The 22647-nt window shown below is 40.0% G+C and overlaps 1 protein-coding gene across 3 annotated transcripts in view; it reads left to right on the top strand.

The window, feature by feature from the left end:
* The window catches only part of RARB (retinoic acid receptor beta), a 716333-nt gene that overhangs the window by 320150 nt on the left and 373536 nt on the right, over positions 1–22647 (top strand). For all 3 annotated transcript variants that reach the window (XM_079114293.1, XM_079114292.1, XM_079114294.1), the window contains one exon: positions 17969–18410. In XM_079114293.1, the coding sequence (XP_078970419.1) occupies positions 18233–18410 (178 nt within the window). In that variant the 5' untranslated portion in view covers positions 17969–18232. The remainder of the gene's footprint in view (positions 1–17968; positions 18411–22647) is intronic.

Raw genomic sequence — 22647 nt, 5'->3', positions numbered from 1 at the left:
CCCTGTTTAGGGTTCAGTAAATGTCAACACCATTGTCACCATAGAGGTACCTGAAAGAGTGCAGAGAATTCACCAGGCATTAAAGTGTTTGGTATTTGAACTTTACCCTTGTGTGCTTTTCACTTGTATCCTGTTCATTCTCACTTATTCTCTGTGATAACACTGATTTTTTTAAGGAGCTAGTTATGGTGGGGGTATGCCATTAGAGATACCCTGTTGGTTTGGTTTGTTTTGTTTTTTCCTTTTCCTATAAGAATTCTGCCTGGTTTTAGCATCAACTTTTGCTAATGAACATTTCTGCTTCTATGCTCCGCAGGCATTTCAGATCAACTCATTCAAAACTACATTCATCTTTCTCTGTTGATCCCTGGTGATGAAGGTTACTTGCTTAGTTTCTAAAACCAGAATCCCAGAGTCGGCATTGATTCTTCACTCTGTTTAACCCCCTGTGTCCAATCTATCCATTCCACTTCCATTAATATCCTTTGAATTCATCATGGCCATAAACCAAAGTTTCAGGCCCTCAGGGGAACCGCTGTCCAGTTGTCCATCTCCTATCTGGTTGTCAGCCTCTGGGCTTTGCCAGCAAATTATTCACACAGCTGCCAAAATGGCACAGATGTAATGTGCACATCTTATAATGTCACTTCCCTGCTTCAAACCCACTCATTTCTCACCATGGGCACGCACAGGACGGCATTCCAGTCTTTGTGACGATGTGTGCAGGGTCCGTCCATCTAGCTCCTTCCCTTCCAGCCTCACCTCTTACTACTCTCGGCCTGATGCTGTGCATTTTCCACGTTCTTTGTAGAAGACCCTGCCCCAGTTCACTTGTCACCCACCAGCCCTTTCTTGGCTCAGATGCTCACCCTCTGTTTTCACAATGGGCATCTGCCTCCAACAGAGCCGGGAGCAACCCCGCAGAGTTATTTTCCTCCCATGAGGTTGTGAGCTACCTGGGAGGAAATGGATGGTTTGAGCATGTCTTTCATTTTTGTATCCCAATATCCGGTGTAAGACATAACACCTTGAAAACATTCAGGACACTTGTCCAGTTCATTCTGTCACTTGTTAAATTTACAATATTCTCATATCTGTCCCCCATTATTTATTCTCTTTGCTATTTTTTAGTTTAGATTTACCTCACTCTATTCTCTTCTTGGATAGATTCCACCCAAAATGGACGATCTACCACTCTGTCTACCTTGTATCTGCTCCACTCCTCCTTTGGTTTCTTTCCATATTCATCTTCCATGCTCTCTGTTCCATCAAGCCTTTCCTGCCTTCCTACAGGGGAATGAGATCCCTCCCTTCTTTGACTATGCCCCCCACCCACCCACTGAGTACATGCTTTATTTGCATTGCTAGTATTTGTGAAGAGGTTACCCTTCCCTTGTTAGGTTGTGTGCAAGGTTTGTTTCTCCCTTGCTCTGTTTCCCCACGGGTCCACCTCAGTGGCTTTGGTCATAGAAGGGGCTCAGAATTGAATTGGAACTGAACTGAATTGAATAAACTCTCCATTTATGAAATAATTTGCTTTAGAGTTGCCAGAATTAAATGGCTGCTCCAGTGGCAATATTACTCTAACTCACTAATATCATTTGATCCACTGAGGAGCTAGTTAATTGAGTAGGTGGATTGAAAATACAATGCTGGAGGAAGAATGTTTTGGCTAGGATCTACGTACTTTTTTTTTTTTTTTTTTAAAGCATTATGAACTCTAAGCTATAATTCCTTTTGCTTTCCACCCAAAACAGCAATAGGACTCTTTGCACATGACTGTTGATGACTGGTTTAGGAATACCAGGCCATACACCTGTGTGCCAGATGTGCTCTGTAGCCTGTCTGCTACCCCAGCCCATCTGCAGAGCATACCCCATGCTGGTGCCTTTCTATAGGAAAGGGGGCATTGGTCCCCAGCCTTTTTACATGATAGGTTCCCTGGTGCTTGCCTGTTTTCCTTAACTTAAAACCCCCTTCATTGAATTTCAATGTCTGGGTGACCTTTGCCAACACAGGAGGCCTTAGTCCATTTGCTTATGGGTGAGTCCACTTTCTTTTCTTTCTCTGCCTGTTTGATTTCTGCCTGAGACTTTTTTGACTTGTATCACCAGTTGTGAGAGTGCTGTTTGGTCTTCTGTAGCCAAATCAGCCACATCAGCATCAATAGTAGTTAATAGATGATCAAATCCTCAGGATTTCCACGAGGTGCCTGCAGAGTGTCATCTGATATTGAATGTAGCCGTAACAGGAATGAATGGGATTCGATAACGAATGGGTCTGCATTGATAGACACTGGGGGCAGGATAGCTTTGTGATCTTCTTTGTTTCTGTAAGAATACCCCTGCAACCGAATCTGGCCCATTTCTATGCCAATGTGCTAATAGTTGTGGAATCTCATTCATCTCAACAGAGGCCAGTTAGCCCTGGAATCCCATCTGTTTGAGTGGATGCAGTAAAATGTCATGCAAATGTGGCCATTCATTCACATCACCAGTGAGAGCTTTCTGGCTATTAATTTTCTTAGTTTTAAGTGACTCTAATCACACAGATTCTTGTACCAATTGGAAAAATATAAATAAAAGCAGCATTTGAAGTTTTTGCTTAATTTTTTATCTTAATTTTTAAAGTGCTTGTTCATAGAGACAGAAATAAATAGTTAAAAAAAAAAAAAAAAAAAAGAATGCAGACTCTAAATGGAGATGCTCCCCACCCTCCAATAGATTTGAAAAATGCCTCAGCCAGTATCTTTTGAGTTCTTCTTAGCATAAGATGCCCAAGGCTCTGTTTTGGCCCAGGGGAATTTTGAGGGTAAATTTTTTTCCTCCTGGAAATGCAGTTTGAGCAATAGACAAACAGGCCAAGTGTTAACTAGAACAGGGCTAAAAGAGGCTGTCTCTTGCAGATTGCTGCAGTGACACAATAGTTAAGAATGTGGCAGGCCTTCCATTGAAGATCTGGCTAGCTGGACAGCTGGAATGCTGGAGCCAAGTCTGACTGGAGATCGCAGTAAACATTTGTAAAACCTCAGGGGAAATAAGGATCATTTTCATACATTTGTCATTTTCTTAAGAAATGTCCTAAATTGATCTTTAAGTCAAGAAATTGGACTATCGAAAAGAATCTATGTGCGTATGCATATATGTATGTAAATATAACCTGATATAAACAGAAAGATGGAAATATAGGAAACACTAGAGTATTTTTAAAAAAATAAATATGGGGGGAAAGTGCTTTGTTCTATTTCCAGGTACACATGAATATGAACTGGTTGAATCAAATATGTTTAAACTATCAGGCGTTTTCATGGAATCCACTATATTAAGAATGACTGGTGCTTCCTAGATTCAAGACACAGCTGCAAGTACATACATTAACTCATTTGATCTTCATCCTAAGCGTGTAAGCCGAGTACTGTTGTTCTCATTTTTTAAATCAGGAAACTGAGATTCAATGAAATTGAGACTTCACCCTTTGCCTCTGAGAGTTGCTTTCCTGGTGTGCCTCAGTTCCTAGAATAAGACTTACCTGTATTTGCAAGGTGTGAACTTGCAAACCAATGTGCCTATGAATTTTAACTAAACACACCAAAACCGATGAAGCAGACTACTGTCGATCAACAATGTCTGTAATTTGACACATTTCTGAATTAATAACTTTTCCAAAAGGTAGAAACTTTTCTAAATATCTTGACTTTGAAAAAAAGAAAATGTAACAGTTAGTAAATAGCATTTTATCCCTAATTTCATATTTGCACAATTGCAGGTAAATGCTTTCAACACAATTTCCTGCTCAAACATATAAACAATCGAGAAACTACTGCCCATGCGCAACCAGCCAAAGTCTCAAGATCATATTGCTGTATGTCCTTATAAACATCCCTCTCCTGTCTTTATCTTGGGGATGGGGCTGCCATAGTTGGGAGATCATGTCACTGCCTTATACCATACAGAAAACAAACCATGCTCCCATTATTAGAATGATTAGTAGAATGATTATTTAAATGGTGATCATTGAAAGATACAGTAACTCCATGGTTTGAGCTCTTACTGTAACAATTCCTTAGAAACGCTTGATACTGAGCAAGGTCTCACTGCCCCAGGCACGTGGCCATTAGTATTTACAAAAAGAAAGAACTTGTCATTGCAAGTACAGGAGGCCAGGATCTGTGGGGGAAAAGACTCAAATCTGACTCCCAAGTTAGCTGGTATCAGGGAATTTATGGGAGGGGAGAAGTATATTGATGAATGACCAGATGTGGGAATTTTCCAGTTCTTAGAAGCAGGCATACAGCATCATGCCTCTTCACAGTGACATTTTTATTTTTATTTTTGGGGGGGGGCGGGTAGTGAGAGTGGGGGCAGTTACCATGATCTGTGCAGAAGATTTCGAGCTCATGACATGAAAAGGTCATTGATCAGAAAAGCTGGCTTATTCTATCCATGTCCATTCTTGAAATGCTCATTTCAAACTGTCCTTGAATTAATTCTGGAGGCTTTTCCTGAAAAACAACTAAAGCAGTTGGTTATTTCGGAAAGCTATGTCTAGATGTGTCCAGGCCTTCACTAATTTCACTTTCCTATGAATTCGAAAGGGAATGCTGTGGGTCTCAAAAGACGACAATTCTTGGAGAAGCTGTGGAACTGCTTCAGTGGTGTCACTAATGATCAAACTCTTTTTGGAACTACTCTTCTTTTTAATTGCCTTTGTAGCAAGTCTTTGTTTATTTGGCAAGGTGGCAGTTCTTCATCCTTGAGATAGATTTGCCTTACAAAATTTTTTTTTTTTTTTTTTTTTTTTTTTCAGAAAAAAAGTTTAATCAATAGTGGGGAAGATTTGGGAATCAAACCTTGAAGTGCAAATTTAAAGTCATGATTTTTTTGATATCATCAGCGGTGTTGGTATTTTCACTCTAACAAACCTCCCAAGTTCAGTGGCTTTCACATAGTACAGGTTTATTTCTCACTGAGGTCACAGTTCAATGCCAGTCAGTAGGAAGGTTTTGCTCCACACAGCCAGTCAAGGACCAGACTGCTTTCATGTCGAGGTCCTTGAGTTCTGTCCTGGACCTTCTGTGTCCCACCAGTGAAGGAAGGAAAACCGCCTGAAGGATTCACTGAGAATCACCTGTGGGGGTGAGTGGCACTGATCACAGTCACCACCTCCCACCAACCACAGCTCTGTCTTAGGTCCCACACCCAGTTGCAGGAAAAGTTAGGAAATACAGTTCAGGTGTATGCCCGGAAAGGAAAGGGAGATGGCATTGGTGAGACTATAGCAGCATCTCTGCCGTATTGCCTCCAGTGGTATTCCCCCCTACCCAGTCCCCTTACAAAAACATCCTAAAAATATCTTGAGAAATAGTGGCATGATCTGAATAGAGGACTGAGTCTCTTAGGATGGTAACCTAGAAGGAAAGGAGCATCTAGAAGTGCCTTCTGCTAGATTTCTTACATTGGTTTTACATTTGATCCACTTTGCACGTGGAGGTAAGCAAAGAAGTTCCAGATTTATTCTCCTTGTCAATCGTTAAATTAGAGGTCTTTCTGAAAAAGAGAAAGGTTGGAGCAAGGTGGAGGTTGTGGGCGGGGGGATCCTATGAGGAGATGGAGGCCATACAACAATTCACCTTAGGGAGAGGAAAGCATTGGGTTGGCCTACAAAGAAAATAAGTCTTTCCTAAACATGGGAGATCAAACTTCAGTGTATGAATAAAGTTCAACCTTTCCTTTTTCTTCTTGGCTTTATCCAGCCTGCTCCCCCTAAGGAGTTAAGAGCAGATAATTCAAACACACTTTTCTCTTTTTTTTTTGCAGGGAGATCATCACTCTTTTTCTCCTATCACTAAATCTCTTGAGACCATAGGTAGGGCAATTAAGATAGGAAGGGAAATAAAGTACAAAAAGTAAAAAAATAAAATAGCCAGGTATGATGGGGCACACCTGTAATCCCAGCAGCTCATGAAACCAAGGGAGGAGAATTGCAAGTTCAAAGCCAAGCTCAGCAATTTAGCAAGGCCCTAAGCAGTTTAGCAAGATCCTATCTCAAAATAAAATATAAAAAGGGCTGGAGGTATGGCTCAGTGGTTAAGCGCCTGTGGGTTCAATCCCTAGTACCAAAAAATAAGAATACCACCACCAAATTTGCTGTTTTTGTTTCAGACTCTACAAATTCACATAGATATACAAACCCTCTTGTTTTTTCTTTTAACTGTCCCCATTGTGTACATTTCAGATTACACATTGGCATTTTATGTCTTGATTCTGGCAATTTCCAGAGAGATGCTCTCACACCACAGATTATATAAGTGACCTTGCATAATTTCCACATGGCATGGGAGAAAAGTAGAATAGTCAAGTATTGTTAACTATTTGTTCAAGAACAGTTGTGCATTCCCAACAAAGCTACGACTCTCTTGCCTTTCCTCTTGGCATTACTTGAGTCCTGGCTTCTAGAGTTCATATCCATGTACAAATGATATAATTTGGCTTCCTCTCTTTCAGCATTGTAGCAATTTTAGTTGCCAGTGGTGAACATCTTCAAGATTTTCCTCACAGACCAATATCAACCACATCATTGACTTTTTCCTTATGCAAAGAAAAAAAAATCTGGAAGAAATTGACTACTAGCTCTAGGATGCATGATTTGTCATTGTTTGTGGCTCATCTTTTGACTGGGTCCTTTAAGGTTCTGAGGGGACCAATGTATTAGTTTCTTATTGCTGCAATAACAAATTACCACAGACTTAGAATCACACAAATATATTCTCATCTTGACAACTCTGGAAACCATAAATCCAAAATTCTTTTTACTGGGCTACAGTTCAGGTGTCTCCAGGATTTGGTCCTTCTGTGAAGGTTCTGTGGAGAATGTTTACTTAACCTTTTCATTTTCTAATGGTGGCCTGTAGTCCTTGGGTTTGTGACCCTTCTTCCACCTTCAGAGCACTTCTCCCCAATTCCGTTTCCCTCGCACCATTTTCTTTTCTTTAGTCCAATCTATCTTTGCGTCTCCTTATAAGGACCCCTGTGATTACACTGGGCTACTTGGATAATTCAGTATAGAAACTTCATTTCAAAATGCATAACTAATCATATCTCAAACTCCATTTTACCAGATGAGGTAACATTACCAGGGTCTAGCAGTTAGGACATAGACGCTTTGGGGAGCCATTATTCAATCTGCCACAGCTGCTTCTGTCCCACATAGACCTAAGTTCACATCCTCTTCTATAAGCATAGGACAGTAAATCAACACCCTTCCTGCATTGCCAGCCTTTCTTCAGAGCCTCCAGTGGCTCAAAAATGCAGAACTGACATCATTCTCTTCCCACTTTCCATAATATGTATTTTAATGCATATCTCTTTGCAGAGCCAGTTTTCTGTGTATGAGTATCTTGTATGAGTATCTTGGTCACTCCATTCTTTTTTTTTTTTTTTTTTTTTTTTTTTAATGTGGAGTATATTTTAAGTAACAGATGCAGGTTGATAACAAAATGCCTTCCAGGAAAAAAAAAATTATAAAAAGACATTAAAAATCCTAAACATAAGAATTTAAGAGAATGCATAAGAAGTGAAGAAGGAAGGAAAGGAAGTTTTCCTGGAGTAGAGGATAGAAATCCATGAGGCCTGTAAGTGATAAAGACCCGAGCCTAATCTGACAAAGCCCGTGGATGTGGGAGCCCGTCCAAGAGAAATGACTGCATGGCGTTCAGCGGGAGGCTGGACCCTGTGTCTGGAGACCGAGGCAGCCAGACACAGGGCCGTCTGTCTTCTGTCCTTGGGCACATATTAGCAGAACCTAGGCCCAACCCCAGAGTTTGGTTGGTTGCTTGGTGGGTGAATGTGTGTACGTATCTATTTCTGTTTTTTAAGTATTAGGATGTAACTCACCTGACACCGTTTTAATAAATACAATTCAGTGGCTTTTTAGTATATTCACAGAATTGTGCCTTTGTCATCACTGTCTAACTACAGAATATTTTCATAACCCCAAAATGAAACCTTTTACCCATTAGCAATCACTCTCCATTCGTTCCTGCCCCCAGTCCCTGCGAACCACGGTGTACTATCTGTGAGGAGATTTGCCTGTGTGGGATGATTCACACCGATGGAATCATGCACTATGTGGCCTTTTATATCTGGTTCCTTTCCCATAGCACAATGTTTTTCAAGTTCATGTTGCAGCTTGTATCACTACTTCATTCCTTCTTTAGGGTCAAATAATGTTCTATTGTAGGAATAAACCACATTTTGTCTATTGAGCAAGTGATGGATATTTGGTTGTTTCTACTTTTTGGATATCATAAATAATGTTGCTATGAACACTTGTGTCCAAGATTTTATATGGGTTTCTAAAATATTTCCTGGAGTAAAAAAACCTGGGAATGGAATTGCTGCGCCATGTGATATCTTATCTTTAACACTTTGGGGAACTGTCAAACTGTTTTCCAAACTGGCTGCAACATTGTACTTGGTCACCAGCAATGCTGAAGTGTTCCAATGTCCACGCATGCCTCCAACTATTGCTATTGTCTTTTTTTTCTTATAAGCCACCACAGTGGCTTGCACTGTGTGAAACCCTGGCTTTTTGCATAACCCTGAAAGGGGGAGAAGATCCTAATAACAATAGAATGAAATCCCTGACATTTGCCAGTGTAAGGATTTAGAGTCTGATCAAATCTGGTTTAAAGAAAATACAGAAAGTAACCATTTCTTCCACACCTAAAAAAATCAATTTTTTGGTTTGATTGTGCTTTTCCTGTGTAACATCATAGTTCTAATGTAGGGCTTCCCAGCCTTTTCTTATGCCATGTTAAGCAGAAATTAATAATGTTTGCATGACCCATGTTGGGAACAGTCTGCTAATGGAGGAATGTAGTGAGCCTAGGGCTCTATTCTCCCTACCTCACCCTCAAGCCCTGCAAAGCCACGAGAGGTTGGGGAGATCAAAGTCACAGGCATATATTTGAATTCATTTTCTGGAACCAATTAGAGAGCTGTATTGTACTAAATACAGCTATGATGTTTCTTTTGACCGCAGGAGGTAAAGGTAATGGAGAATGTAAAGAACATAGTACAACAAAAGACCTGAGCCAAGGTAACTTGTCTGGCCATAGGGCTTGTTCTCAAGATAGCTAACAGTGTGACACATGGTCTCTAAAATGGGCATGATCCCTCTCCAAGGTGGCCCAGAGTGGACCAAGGAGTACGAACCAAGTTACAAAGAGTATAGACTGAGGTAGTAGGTCAGGGCTGTGTGGTGATAGTTCCAGATTGACAGAAATATACAGATAGGTCTCGGGAGCACAGGGATGAGGTCCAGCCACTGAGGAGAGGGCATTTGGCAAGAGCTGAGTTGGGTATTTTGACCTTAGCAAGAATGTGCAGGGGAGGCGGGAGGGGAAGTGGGTCAGGGGACAGGAATCCTAATGAGAATGGGTCCAAGCATTGCTCATCCACAGGACACTGAACAGCAAGAACAATCTGATGTTCAAATGTAGGGGACGAGGCCAGCCTGAGTGCCAGAGCTGGAGTAGATCTGGAGTGGCCATGTGCGACCTGTGTCTTCAGTGCCCAGAGATTCTGCAGTAGTTCTGATAGTTTTCCTTATTAATCTGGAAACCATCTGTGCCCATATCATTTATTTGACCAACCCAAATGTACCTTGAAAATTTTGGCTGTTCTGTTGTCTTGACTTTGTGAATGCAAGTATCTATGTTTGTTAAAAAATGTATTTAGAGTTAGATCTTACTTTCTAGGATAGAGAAGTTCCCCCATAATATAAACATGCTATACTATGTAAACAATACTAAATACTTGTTATTTAAATTCACTACTGTGGGGGCCCGATCATGACTTCTATTTTCTGAATTTTCCTTTTCTAAACTGAATAAACAAAGGTGCCATAAGTTGATTTTTTAAGTGAAAATGGATATGTACCTATACTGAGTTGATTGACTCTAGCAAGGTCTGCTATGTTTGTCTGTATACTCTCCATGGTAAAATTATAAATTGCAAGGGGCCAGGAACCTTTCTTTAGCTGTTTTCCGGCACAGTGTCATTCATAAGTGGACACTTACAAGTCCCACTTGATAGCATTGTATAAATCTTAACTGTCACAAGCAAGTTGACAGTCGATCACTGGTCTATAGCCACAGTTGACTGAAGACTGGTTGTCTTGTCCTACCAAAAGTTGTAGAGTTAAGTACTGGATTAGCAAAGATTAGAGATACAATTTTGGAATTTGTTGTTAAGGATGAAAGAAAAAATACACAACAGTTTGAATGTTGAAAACTCAGACCTCAAGAAACCTGCAGTGCTTTTCTTGACCCTAAAGTTAACCTTAGAAGCATATTTGTAGCTACTGACTTGTTTGATTTCTATCTACAAATACATAGGTTCTCTGTCCTGTCTGGTGTCTCCTGTTCACACCTGGTTTTCTAGCCTCCTGGTCCCTTTCAACTTCTTTTTTTATCTCTCCATTTCTATGCCAGTCTTGTCTGTCTTTTTGGGTGTGTTGGACATTCACAACCATTAACCAGAAAGACGAATGGATGAGTGGGTCACTATGCAGGGTAGAGGCTTCAGTGGGAAAACTTCTAGACTATTGCACAGTCCACTCACCAGTCTGGAGATGGCTGACTTGCCCTTCAGAGTGAATCTCTTCTCTGGTCATTCCACTTGGTTTGACAGAAGTCCATGATACAAAGTATGAAGACCATTGTATGAGAATTGCCTGCGACCATCTTTTCTCAAAATCAATAAAGGTACTAGCAGAAATTTAGTCCATTATATACCCTGTATTTTATGTTATGTGAAAGATTTTAGGTAAAACCTGTCTCTTTAGGATATGTATACAATGCTAGCATGTGTAATAACTTTGAGTTAAGTGTTGATTTCCTAAACACCCATATTTATATCACTGCTTCCACAATTTATAGAACTAAAATCTTAGACTGTTATACATTCTAATGTATATGTATTTCTGACTATTTTTCTGAAAGTTCTATTTTCACTTTGTGATTCTTTAACAGATGGAATCTAATAAAAAATGACCTAAAAAGGGAATACAGGGACATTCTGTATATTATTTTTAAAAAGGAATATTTAATATGTCAGATGACCTCTCCTGCTGTAGAGAAAGGTATTCAGATCTCATTCTGTGCTCACTTGGTCGTCTAAGAGATTCCTTTAAATGCATTGTCCCCTTTAGACCACCTTCTCCTATCTCCTTCATTCCTAAATTCAGTTTTTAAAAAGGTAAGAGATGCATCAGTTTGACCAAATTTTAATTCTTCCTTTGTGGCTTCTCTTTGGTTTAGGTTAAACATATTTTTTTTGGCAATATTTGTGATGATGATATTGAATAGAAGAAAGAATGCAAACCCACCAGGCAGGCGAACCTGACTTCTTTACAGTCATATTTCTTTTCTATCAGAAACAGCAGCAAAAGCAACTGACAGGATTTGTGCTGAGCTTGGTATTTTTGCTGAAAACAGGTATTTAACCGAATACATTTGAAATATTTTAAGTGGCATTACCTGAAACCAGTGCCTTAAATAAATAGGTCTGAGCTAAAGTACATTGGAAGAAGAGGGAATATTCATGGAATATGTGTTGAAGCAAAGATCACCACAAACCAAGCTCTAAAGCAGTCAAAGACACAAAGAAACATTTGTGTACTACATCACAAGATGTTTAAAAATTTATCTTTTTCACTTCCTGTTTTTTGGTGTTAGTCACATCAATCCTGTTGCCACTGAATTTCAGTAGGAAGAAATGAATGCACCTTCTTTAGAAATCCTGTCGGTGGCTTGGATTACACTTGAAGTGAGCTCAGGATAGAACTAATACTTCTCACCATATTTGAGTTTTTGGCTCCTGTGTCTTACGCAGGCTCTAAGGATGAAGTCCTTGTTCCAAGTCGGAATCTTCAAAAAAGCACATGTCAAGTTATGATTTTAAATGGCTTTCCTAATTTTCCAATATGCTTGCAGGTGCGTGGATAAGGCAGGTCACATCTCACCTTTATTATTTAATTACCTAAGGCATTGGACACAGCCCCCGCATGGACATGATGGCAGAGAAATATTACTTTTATTCAGTTTCAGAGTGGGGCCATGACTGTCTTCCTCTTGCCACGTGGGATTAGCAATTCAGTCATCACTGACCACATCTTAACACAACTACAGTCTTGAGTGAATCCTTTCCTCATAGTTACATTATTCTTTAGCTCCTCTTTTACAGGAGGAATTTAAATCTGAAAGGATAAAGAACAAACCACTCTAGATTTCTCAAACTTATTTGCCAGAGATCACTTTTTTTTCCCCATTTTATAAACTTCTAGTGAAATCTGATGAATTAAAGACAAGCATTTATCCCATTCTCACTTACTAAAATAATGGAAAGGCAGAGGTAAGAAGTATAAATCATCAAAGATAACAACACAAAGGATACTAATCACATACAAGAGATGGTAACAACTTTGAAGATGGAAAGTAGGTATGCAGCGGTGAATAAATTAACAAGGTACAGAAAGTCATCACTAAGTGTCTAAAGAAAGAAATGAAAAGGAGAAGTAAAAATGTACAAGCTTCTTGGCCAGTCCCAGAGAGTAAAGGTATCAGACATCTTGAAAAGTGGAAGTGATGACAGAGATAGGAACATGTGCTGATGTTCTGAACAAGGAGCAAGTAAATCTATTCATCTGCCTGTTATGTTCTGGTAGTTACCATAACCCACCCCTGGTAAAGAAGGTAAGTCTACTCCCTGAAGAAACTGAGCCAGTAGTGTTCCTGGACACCAGGCATGAACATAGAATGGGAGGTGGTAATAGACTGAAATAGCAAGAAGAATTTAATAATAAGTCAACATAATTTAATAATAATATTTAATAATAAGTCCATCAGCAACCCCAGCCTCATTCGTCCATTCAATCACCCGGACCCTTTCAATAGCATTTGTTCCTTCATTCTCACTCTAGGCAGATGTTTAGAAATTTATCAAAAGTGTTATCAAGGTCCCTGCATACACACACACACACACACACACACACACACACACATAATAATAATTCATAAATCTGACATTTGGGGAATTCCACAAAGAAATTTCCCAATTTGATCACTTTATCATGAAACTCATTTGACAAGGCCTGATTATGAAGGTAGCTTGTAATAAGCTTTCTTTTTTGAATATGAGTGGATAAGACTAAAGAATTTGGCATATGACATATTAGAAGTTTATCTGATAAGAAATAAAATAACAGAAAAACAATGAAGGGAAACAAAAAAACATGAATGAAATCAGTCAATATAGTGAGAAGAATGAAACATGAAAAATAATTTTTCTGAGCTGGGCATAGTGACACATGCCTGAAATCCTAGTGACTTAGGAGGCTGAGGCAGGAGGATTGATGATTTCAAAGCCAGCCTCAGCAACTTAGCAAGACCCTAAACAACTTAGTGAGACCTTTTCTCAAAAGATAAAAAATTTTAAAAAGGGCTGAGAATGTGGCTCAGTGGTTCAGAGTAAAGAGCTAGATCGTATTTATAGTAGACACCAAAAGATAGAAAATTTGACAAATTATGAAAAAAGATTCTAAGTACATTATCCAGAAATTGAGATACGAGTGCTAACAACAACAAGGAAAAGCCCAGCTAAAATAGCTTCAAGTAGTAGGTGGCGTCTAGGGAGGGGACTTAAGGATGGGGGAAGTTGGAGAGCTGTTTTGTGTCGATCCAAAGCAGGGGTCAGCAAGCCACAGGCCATGGTCAAATTCAGTTGGCTGCCTGTTTTTTGTAAGCCATGTTTTATTGGAGGAGAGCCAGGCCCACTCATTTATAGATTGTCTGTGGCTTCTTTTGTGCCATAAGTGGTTGCTACAACAGCGGAATTGAGCAATTGTGACAAAGAATGTATGACCCACAATCTATAATATTTCCTTCCTGGCCCTTTTCAGAAGAAATTTGCCAACTTCTTGCCTACAGCAGTGGTTCTCCAGTTGTGGGTGCCTCAGGATCCTCCAGAGGAATTGCTAGGACACAGATTGCAAGACTCACCCCAGTGTTTGATTCACTCAGTCTCTTACTGAGTGGGGCTTGGAAATTTTGGCTGTAAGATAAATTTCTAGGTGATACTGATGTTGCCAGCTTAAGGACCCACTTTGAGAACCACTGGTCTTCCAGGACTATCTGAACTTTTTTTTTTTTTTTTTTTTTTTTAATTGTATATAAGTAATATGACTACAAAATGAATTTTAAAAGGTGAGAAGTACAAGATTGGAAGTATGCATATTATTTTGAGCTAAAGTAATACAAAAAACTTCTGAATGACAATGACTTTTAAATGCCACTAAAATGATTTTTTAAAGTAACAAAAACATTAAGAAAACATAGCTTTATTAATAAAATATCATAGGTATAGCATGACTGTTAAGATTGCCAAGAGCCTTACATGTGCTTGTATCATCCTCAAGGTCAGTGGGTAGGCCTATCATGCTACCTTCTGTCTGACGTCTTGTTCCTCAAAGGTAGATTATTGTATGACAGTGTCAGCAATGCACAGAGTTATTTAAAAATCCTTTTTATTTTGTTCATCTAAAACATGATTTAAAAATTTTTCCCCCCTCAAGTTAGTAGGTTCTTATAAAGCACTTGAATTCTGGACACCGCAGTTGAGAAACTTGATTTAAATCCTCCTATTCAGGTGGCCCCTTTTACAGATAAGGAAACTGATATTGAAAAACCTCAAAAGATCCAGGACCTCCTGACCCCACCCGCTTGCTTCCCCTCTTCCACCCACCTCCTGTTTGCTTTGCCTCAGGTGGCGAGGGAAAGAACCCCAAATGAGCCCAGACTCAAATCAAGCATGAAGAAAAAAAAGCCCTGCAAATACCAGTAACCATCTTTGTTTCTAAAAGCCTGAAACAAAGGGAATTCTCTGCTTCCAGGAATAGCCTTAATCAGTCACATATGTGAACACAGACCCAGAGGCCTGCTCAATCTTCCACGGACATAACAGGATTTTCCCAGCACATTGATTTTTTTTTTTTCTTTCTTTTGCCTATTATCAGTATAAGTAGCTTGTTGTTGTTGTTGTTGTTGTTTTAATTTTATTTTTTTAAGATCCCGGGCATGATACCAGACCTTTCAACCTGGCAGGCAGGATGCTGACAATCTGAAGCTTTTGAAAGCAAAGAGAAATTGAGGATTATTGAGGGTAGAAAGAGTCCCTAGTTGGTAAAAAACAAACAAACAGCTTTAAAAATCCGAGAATTGTGCCCTGCGGGGGTGGGTCTGCTGAACTGTCAGTTCCACCCGTTAATGAGGTAGTTTGTCAAATGGAGATAAAAAAGACCACTTATAACAATGCTGGGCTTTGTGTGGGATTTAAAAATCAAATTGAGTGGAAATGCAGCAAATAGTAAATGGCATTGTTTATTTTCTAATTAATTTGCAACAAACTACAAAATAAAAGTATTAAAATGTTGAATGGTGTGTGCTTTTTAGGAGACAAAGCACCAAAAGCATTTACCTCTGAGATAAAATGGATGCACAATCCATTAACTTTCCTTCCATCTGAGAAATAAGTTGTGTCTTGAAAGTCTGAAAGGGTTGTTGGTATTTTGGATGGAACATCACTTTTGGAGTTAGCTGTTACGTAAGCCAGCTGGGAATGTGGTCTGCTTTGTGAGGTTCAGCATAGCTCTGGGGAGCCTGAGACCATGGAGTCTCACTGTTGACAGTGTTCTTCTGAATGTCGATAGGCTGGGGATTCAAGGCTCTGGGGCTGATGTTATCAGAGGAGGACAGAAGCTGACCTCTCAACTGCTCCAGAGCTTTTCCTCTATAGGTTACAACCGGGGTCATGCCAGGCACGGGCACCTGATGTCTATAAATACAGCCCGAGAAGGGGAGAAGAACAGAGATAGTGAAGCATCCGGACCCAGGTTCAAATTCTGACCCAGTCACAGACCGACTCTGTGACATTGCAGAGATATGACTTAACCTCTCACAGACTGTTTACTCATTTGGAAAATAAGGATAAGAGCTGCCTCGTAAGACCATTCTGAGGGTTAGAACTTGGAGCTTATAAGTAAAGTATCTGACACACGGGAAAGAACAAATGGAAGTACCTATTGATGAGAACACTTTGTCAAACTGGCTCACTTCACAAACTGAGGAATCAGTAATAACTCCTTGTTTTCACTTGATCCAGATCCCGCCTTTTCTCCTTTCCCTGACGTAAACCTAATATTCTTTTTCTGGGACTACTGTGATGTCTCCTTCCTGCCCTAGTCCCAAAGTCTCTTGTGGATTCCAGCAGCCTCTTTCTCAGAAGCAACCACCAATGAGATAACTTATATATTAATAACAAACTTTTACCTAGTGCTGACTATGTACCAGGTACTCTACTTCTGTAGTCTTACCTCATTAATCCTCACAGTAAACCTCTGAAGTAAGTTCTATAGTTAACCTCATCATGCAGAACAGACAGACACCTTAAGAGGTAAGACAGTTTTTCAAGGTGCAGAATCGTGATTTGAACCTAAGCTGTCTGATCCTAGAATCACACTCTTAACTGCTTTTTGCTGGCCTTGAGGTATTGCTCTTATTCAGTGCCACCAGAGTCTATCCAGAGCTTGCCATTCAGTGGGATCCAGAGTTGGAGAGCTCTTACTGAATATTGGTTGTTGAAAGCAAGGTTAGCATGTGAAATCCACAGCCAGTCCACCCTACAATGTATCTTAGGCTTTTTCCATTTTGATTCTCAAGGAATCCTAGGTGGTGAGCATCCCTGGAAAGTCCTGTGGGGAGCACGGGCAGTTTAGACTTATGGATATGACCTTAATCATGAGTTGTTAAAACTAGAAACTCAGTGTGGACAGGAATCACATCAGTGTTCTTCCACATTATCTATCTCTGGCCACTACATTGGTACCTAGGACATGATAGTAAGTTGAGTTTTCATTGATGGATAGGTGATTGGCCAGACAACAAAGGACTGAATGATGGTTGTAGAAATGAATGAATGGATGGATGGTGTTCTTACAAGAAATGTATATATGTTAATAATTAATAATTGTGTCTATCATCTTTGTTTGTTTGTTTTGGTGCCAGAGATTGAACTCAGGGACATTTGACCACTGAACCACATTCCCAGCCCTATTTTGTATTTTATTTAGAGACAGTATCTCACTGAGTTGTTTAGCGCCTCACTTTTGCTGAGGCTAGCTTTGAACTCAGGATCCTCCGGCCTCAGCGTACGGAGCTGATGGGATTATAGGTGTGTGCCACCGCGCCTGGCTCTCACCTTTCATTAAGTTATATTGTACTTTTCTCCTATAATTACATTTATTTTGTTGGGTATATGGTTCCAAATGGCTGCCTTAGAATCCAAAGTTGTTCATATAAAATATGTACAGTCTTGGAGGCACATGGATCAAAATAGCAAGCAATCAATTTCCCTAAAGAACAGGACAAACATTTCATTCATTCGACAAGTATTTACCAAGTGTCCCTCCTCTATCAGGTGCTCTTACAGGATCTTGAAGCATAACTGTTAACAAAATAGAGAACCACTCTGAGTGCCTGCTAATGGGGGAGACAGACCAAAACAAACACTCCCACATATATTGTGTCAAGTTGTTTAAAAGCCATGAAGAAAAATTTAGCAGGTTGAGTGGTACCAAAGGGTTTGAGAGGAGTGGGGATTTTGCTGTCCAATGAAGGATGATCAGTTCTTTTTAAATGAGAGAATCGTAGAAGTTTTAGCCTACGTTAGAATGTGAGAATTTAATAAAATTAAGACTGCAAAATAGTCAGTGCAGAGAAACAACAAGGAATTCAGAGAGCTGAGTTAAGATGAGAGGTTTTAGCACAATAACTCAATAGAGGGAATATTTTGTTATGTGTATGTATATATATATATATATATATTTTTTTTTTTTTTTTTTTTTCTTACAGGATTAACTGTCCTGGGATTTGAAGGTGCTTGTGTCGCCCCGGCCTTAAACTGAGAAGCTGAGCAAACAAGGCATCCTTCTTGTCAACATGGCAAAATGAGAGGTGGAGAAATCATGGTGGGGAGAAGCCAGGTCATTGGTTGAACCATCTCGCCTTTGACTTGAAGCACAACTGGGTCTCAGCTCCTGCCCTGCGTTTTACCTCCCTCTCACTGGGACTGGCGTGATGTATTCCTGCCCCAGAGCACCTTTTATTCTGTGAAACATGACCACCAGTAGCCACTCATGCCCCGTCCCGGCAGTGAACGGACACATGGCTCACTATCCCGCCACCCCCTACCCGCTGCTCTTCCCACCTGTCATCGGAGGACTCTCCCTGCCTCCCCTCCATGGTCTTCACGGCCACCCTCCGCCAAGTGGGTGCAGCACCCCCTCGCCAGCAAGTGAGTACTGCTTCCATTTACACTCTTGATTGATTGGCTTAATGGGTCTCAGAAATCAGGGTGGTTGGTATCCAGGCTAAGCTTTTACTTTGGTGTTGTTTCTCTTGGTCTAGAATTCTACCTTTAGTACTGTGTGAGGAAAGATGCTTTGGACCAGATAAATGGTGAATTTTTGAATTTGGTACATTCTAAGCTGCTTTGGTATTTGGCTCTGTTTATACAATGCAATTGCAAAAATTGATCAGCAGCTGTGACTAATAGAGTGAACTAATATGGTGATTCATAATGTGAACTTTGAATTAGGAGATGACACCATAAAAATCACTACTGTTGTCACTAGAATTCAAATCTGTTTTGGTCATGAGGTCTCTTCTTCTTCACTGTCTGTGGGTAGTATCAGCAGTAGTTCTCCACACCCCACAGAACTTTGCTGTCAGTTCAGATTGCATTAAGCATTTTCTCCACCCTTGGCTTTGGATTTTGTGCTAAGCTGTTTCTTACCACAATTTGTGTATATAAAGTACTATAAAGTAAGAGAATTCTTCAAGACCAATGGGCTTTGCCACATTATGCAACTTTAAAAAAAAAAAAAAAAAGTCCTTCCTATTTGTGGACAAGCCATAGTTGCCAGTGAGCACTTTCATATTTTAGGAAGTTTGTGTGGTTTGGTACTTGGGGTGAAAAGGCATAGTGACTCAACAAAGCTGTGTCCACGGTGTGTTCTGAGTTATTCCTGGTTCACATCATTACTGGACCTCTGCGTAACTCTTGCTGATGACATTTCACATGCTGCTTCTTTTTAAGGATTTCCCCCAAACATTGGTTTGTCACTTAAAAGTTCATCATCTGAAGTTCTGCCTTAATTTGTTGTACTGTGTTCCTCGTGCCTTAACATTTCCCTCCCAATACATCCTTAGCTCACAGGGCAGAGGAATCCTGTTCCACCTAAGTAGTATCCCTTAGCTATTGATGCAATTCCTTAAAAAATAGTAGGGAGGGGCAGACAGATGGACAGACTTTCACGGCAGGCCTGTCAATGGCCATCATTAGTATTATCATGCTTGGTAAATTCTCATTTTTTTTTTTTCTTGGAATGACCTGAATATAATTTGTCCCTTCTGTGTTTTGGATTTCTGGTCTGAGTATGGAACCAATAAAGTCTTTGAAGTAGCATAATGACCTTCTCCCATGCTTGTGAAGTTCAGATTAAAAGTAGATGTAACTTAAATGGCTTCTCAGCTGCAGAGAATTGGCAAGAGTTTGTGCACCTAAAATACCTTGCTGATCCAAGTGCCAATTTAAACCATGTATGTTCCACCAGTATGTAAGTGATATAATGGAGTTACTTCTCAGATAACACAAGGGATCTCCAGGATTGTTAAAGCTGTGACAAGTCACCCAAGAGCCTGCATATCTCATTCCATAGCTCAGCCATCCAGATAGAAGGAATAGTCTAACATGCTCCTTTTCCCATGTCAGAAGCATTTCTTGTAAATGAAATCAAGGAGTAAAGGCATGAGTATAATTCCCTTCCTGGGTGATCCAATCCAGAAGATTAGAAACACTTAGGTAGCCTGTGGCCCCAAGGTGATCAAATGACTTTGGGCTATGTCAGGTACTGATCTTAAGGAAAATGCAGAGCCCAGCAACGGAGGGATTGTTGAAATCTTTCTGCTGATCTTTATTCCTGAACCCTTGAACAGGCTTTCGGTATACAAACTCCTCACTCATCTGCCTGCAGTTATCTTTGGTCTAAGAATTCTATAGAGCTTTGCCTGATGAACTACAGCCTGTAGGCCAAATCCAACTCACCCTCTGATTTTGTAAATAAAGTTTTATTGGAATGTGGCCATGCTGCTTTGATTACATATTGGGTACAGCTGCTCCTAAGCTACAGCAAGACTTTCAAGCCCACATATCCTAAAATATTTACTGCTCTCCTTTAAAGACACAGTTTGCTGAGCCCTGCTATGGACATATAATCATTGACATAGTCAAATCATCCCAAATCTAACCCAGGCTCTGCAACTGGTGATGTGAGTTGTAATTCCTTCTTCCAGTCTGAGTCTCAGTGGCTCAGCCTATACCCTGCATGAGCCAGGATATATCATATCTGAGGTTCCATTTTCTATTCATTATTTTTTTAATTAATTAATTAATTTGATACTGGGATTTTAGCCAGGGGTCCTTTGCCCTGAGCTATATCCCAGCCCTTTCTATTATTTTATTTTGGGACAGATTCTCTCTAAGCAACTTAGAGCCTCACCAAGTTTCTAAAGTTGACCTCAAATTTGTGATCCCTGTCTCAGCCTCCCGAGTCACTGGGATCACAGCCAAGCCCACCATGCCCTGCTTCCATTCACTCCGAAATACAAGGCAACTATTTTTTTTTTGTTTCAGTTACCAATGATGCACAACATGTTCTTACTACTAAGTTGAACCATAATGCCATAGCCATTTTTGTAGGTCAGAATTGGTCAGATATTGGCAATTACCTAGGATTCAACCTTTGGAAGGAGAGGGGTTGAAGTTAGTGTGTGTGTAAAATAACTGAAGACAAGTTTTGGGTTTTTTGTTTTGTTTTGTTTTAAGGCCTTGCCAAATAACTACATTTGAAAGATGGTGGGGGAAGGGGCAGACAAATGAGGAGGTACAGAAAGTTCAGGCTGGGAACCTCAAAGCTGGCTGACTTCATTCCCTAATATTTTGTTTTATTATTTCTCGCTACAGTCAAAGCACATGAAAGCTGCTCAGATGAAATTCATTAAAGGAAGCCACTGTTAAGACGTCCGTTAGTTGGCCCTCAAAGAGGGAATTGTCTTTATTAAAGCCTGTTTCTTAGATCCTAGAAGAAGGGTGAAGCCTTAAAAGTTACCCACAGACTTTCTCTTGGCTAAAAGTAAACTTAGAGTTTTATTGATGTTCTGAAATTAGTTCGAGAAGTAGCCAAATGTCATAAATCCTCAATAATGACACACATACTTGGGTGGAAGAGGTGGCAATTATAGACTAAAAAGGCAACAGACGTGTTGGGCAATGACTCCATAAAGAGATTCATGTTATTGAACTATGAGATTTGCTGGTGTTTTTTTCCACAATCTATACACATCTGTATTCTGCAGCTCAGCCAGAACGAATAAATTCTCCTGCCCCTGTAATGAGGTTCTGTCAGCACCACATAATTGTGAAGACTCAAAACCTTCCTACCTCAAAGCAAGTGAGAACAATTTCCAGAGTAGCTCCTGATGTTACACCTGCTCCTTATTCTTGACCTCTTCACTTCTAGTCTTCTAGACCAGAACCTATAGCCTGATGAACTCTGTAGACTAACTTCTCTCTGTCTGTAGTACAATGTCCCCTTTTGCACTTATAAAGATATCCTTGACTCTACCTCCAGGTTACAGTTATGTCACCTTTCTGAATTTGTTTTTACCAACTATGAAATATTTTTATTTATAGGATAGTATTTTATATTAATTATTTAAATCTTTTGGGGATGAAGTAGGGGATAAATTAGAAGCAAAACTTGTACTCAGAAGGGTTGAAACCAGATCCTCTCCAAGATCTTTCCAACTCCACAGGTGATGATTCTGTATCACTTAGACCTTCTCTTGGTCCCCATGCCTCCAGTGGGTAGACAACTCATCTTTCCTTGGTTTTGTGCTCCAGTTGGTCCCTGTTCTTTCACAGCATGGAGTACTTGGCTGTTGGTAGGACCCCATACAATTCACAGGGAAAGATTTCGTCACTTAAAGTTAAATTTCTAGAATCTTCTACCTTAAGTTAAAAATAAATTATTTGTTGGAGTTAAGTGAACTTGAAACCATCTTCTCTGTGTGCATGTCCTTGCCTCTGCATTCTGACGACTTTAAAACTGTGGAGTCTCTATAAGCTTAGAATGTGGGGAACATGATAAAAGACTGAGTTAGCATGTGTAGTAAGGAAAACGAGAATGCATTGAGTTCCTCCTGGATCAACCAGACAGCATTTAATGTATGTCATTCTTAATTTTTGTAGCGGCCTTGTGACTTTGCCATCAGGCCATGAGCAAAAATCCCATTTTACTGATAAAGACCGTGAGGCTTGGTGAAAGTAAAGAACTTACACAGCCAGTTAACATTGGAGTTGAGTTCCAAAGCCAGCTCTCAGGACTCCAGAGTGCATGCCCCTCCTGCTGTGGTAGACAGTGAGGCCAACTTAACCCTTAGATAGTTCACAGCTCCACCAGGAGTTTCTT

Source organism: Sciurus vulgaris, assembly GCF_902686455.1.
Source record: "Sciurus vulgaris genome assembly, chromosome: 16".
NCBI classification, from domain to species: domain Eukaryota; kingdom Metazoa; phylum Chordata; class Mammalia; order Rodentia; family Sciuridae; genus Sciurus; species Sciurus vulgaris.
Note: the sequence above shows the minus strand (reverse complement) of the source record. Positions and strands in the feature narration are given on the sequence as shown.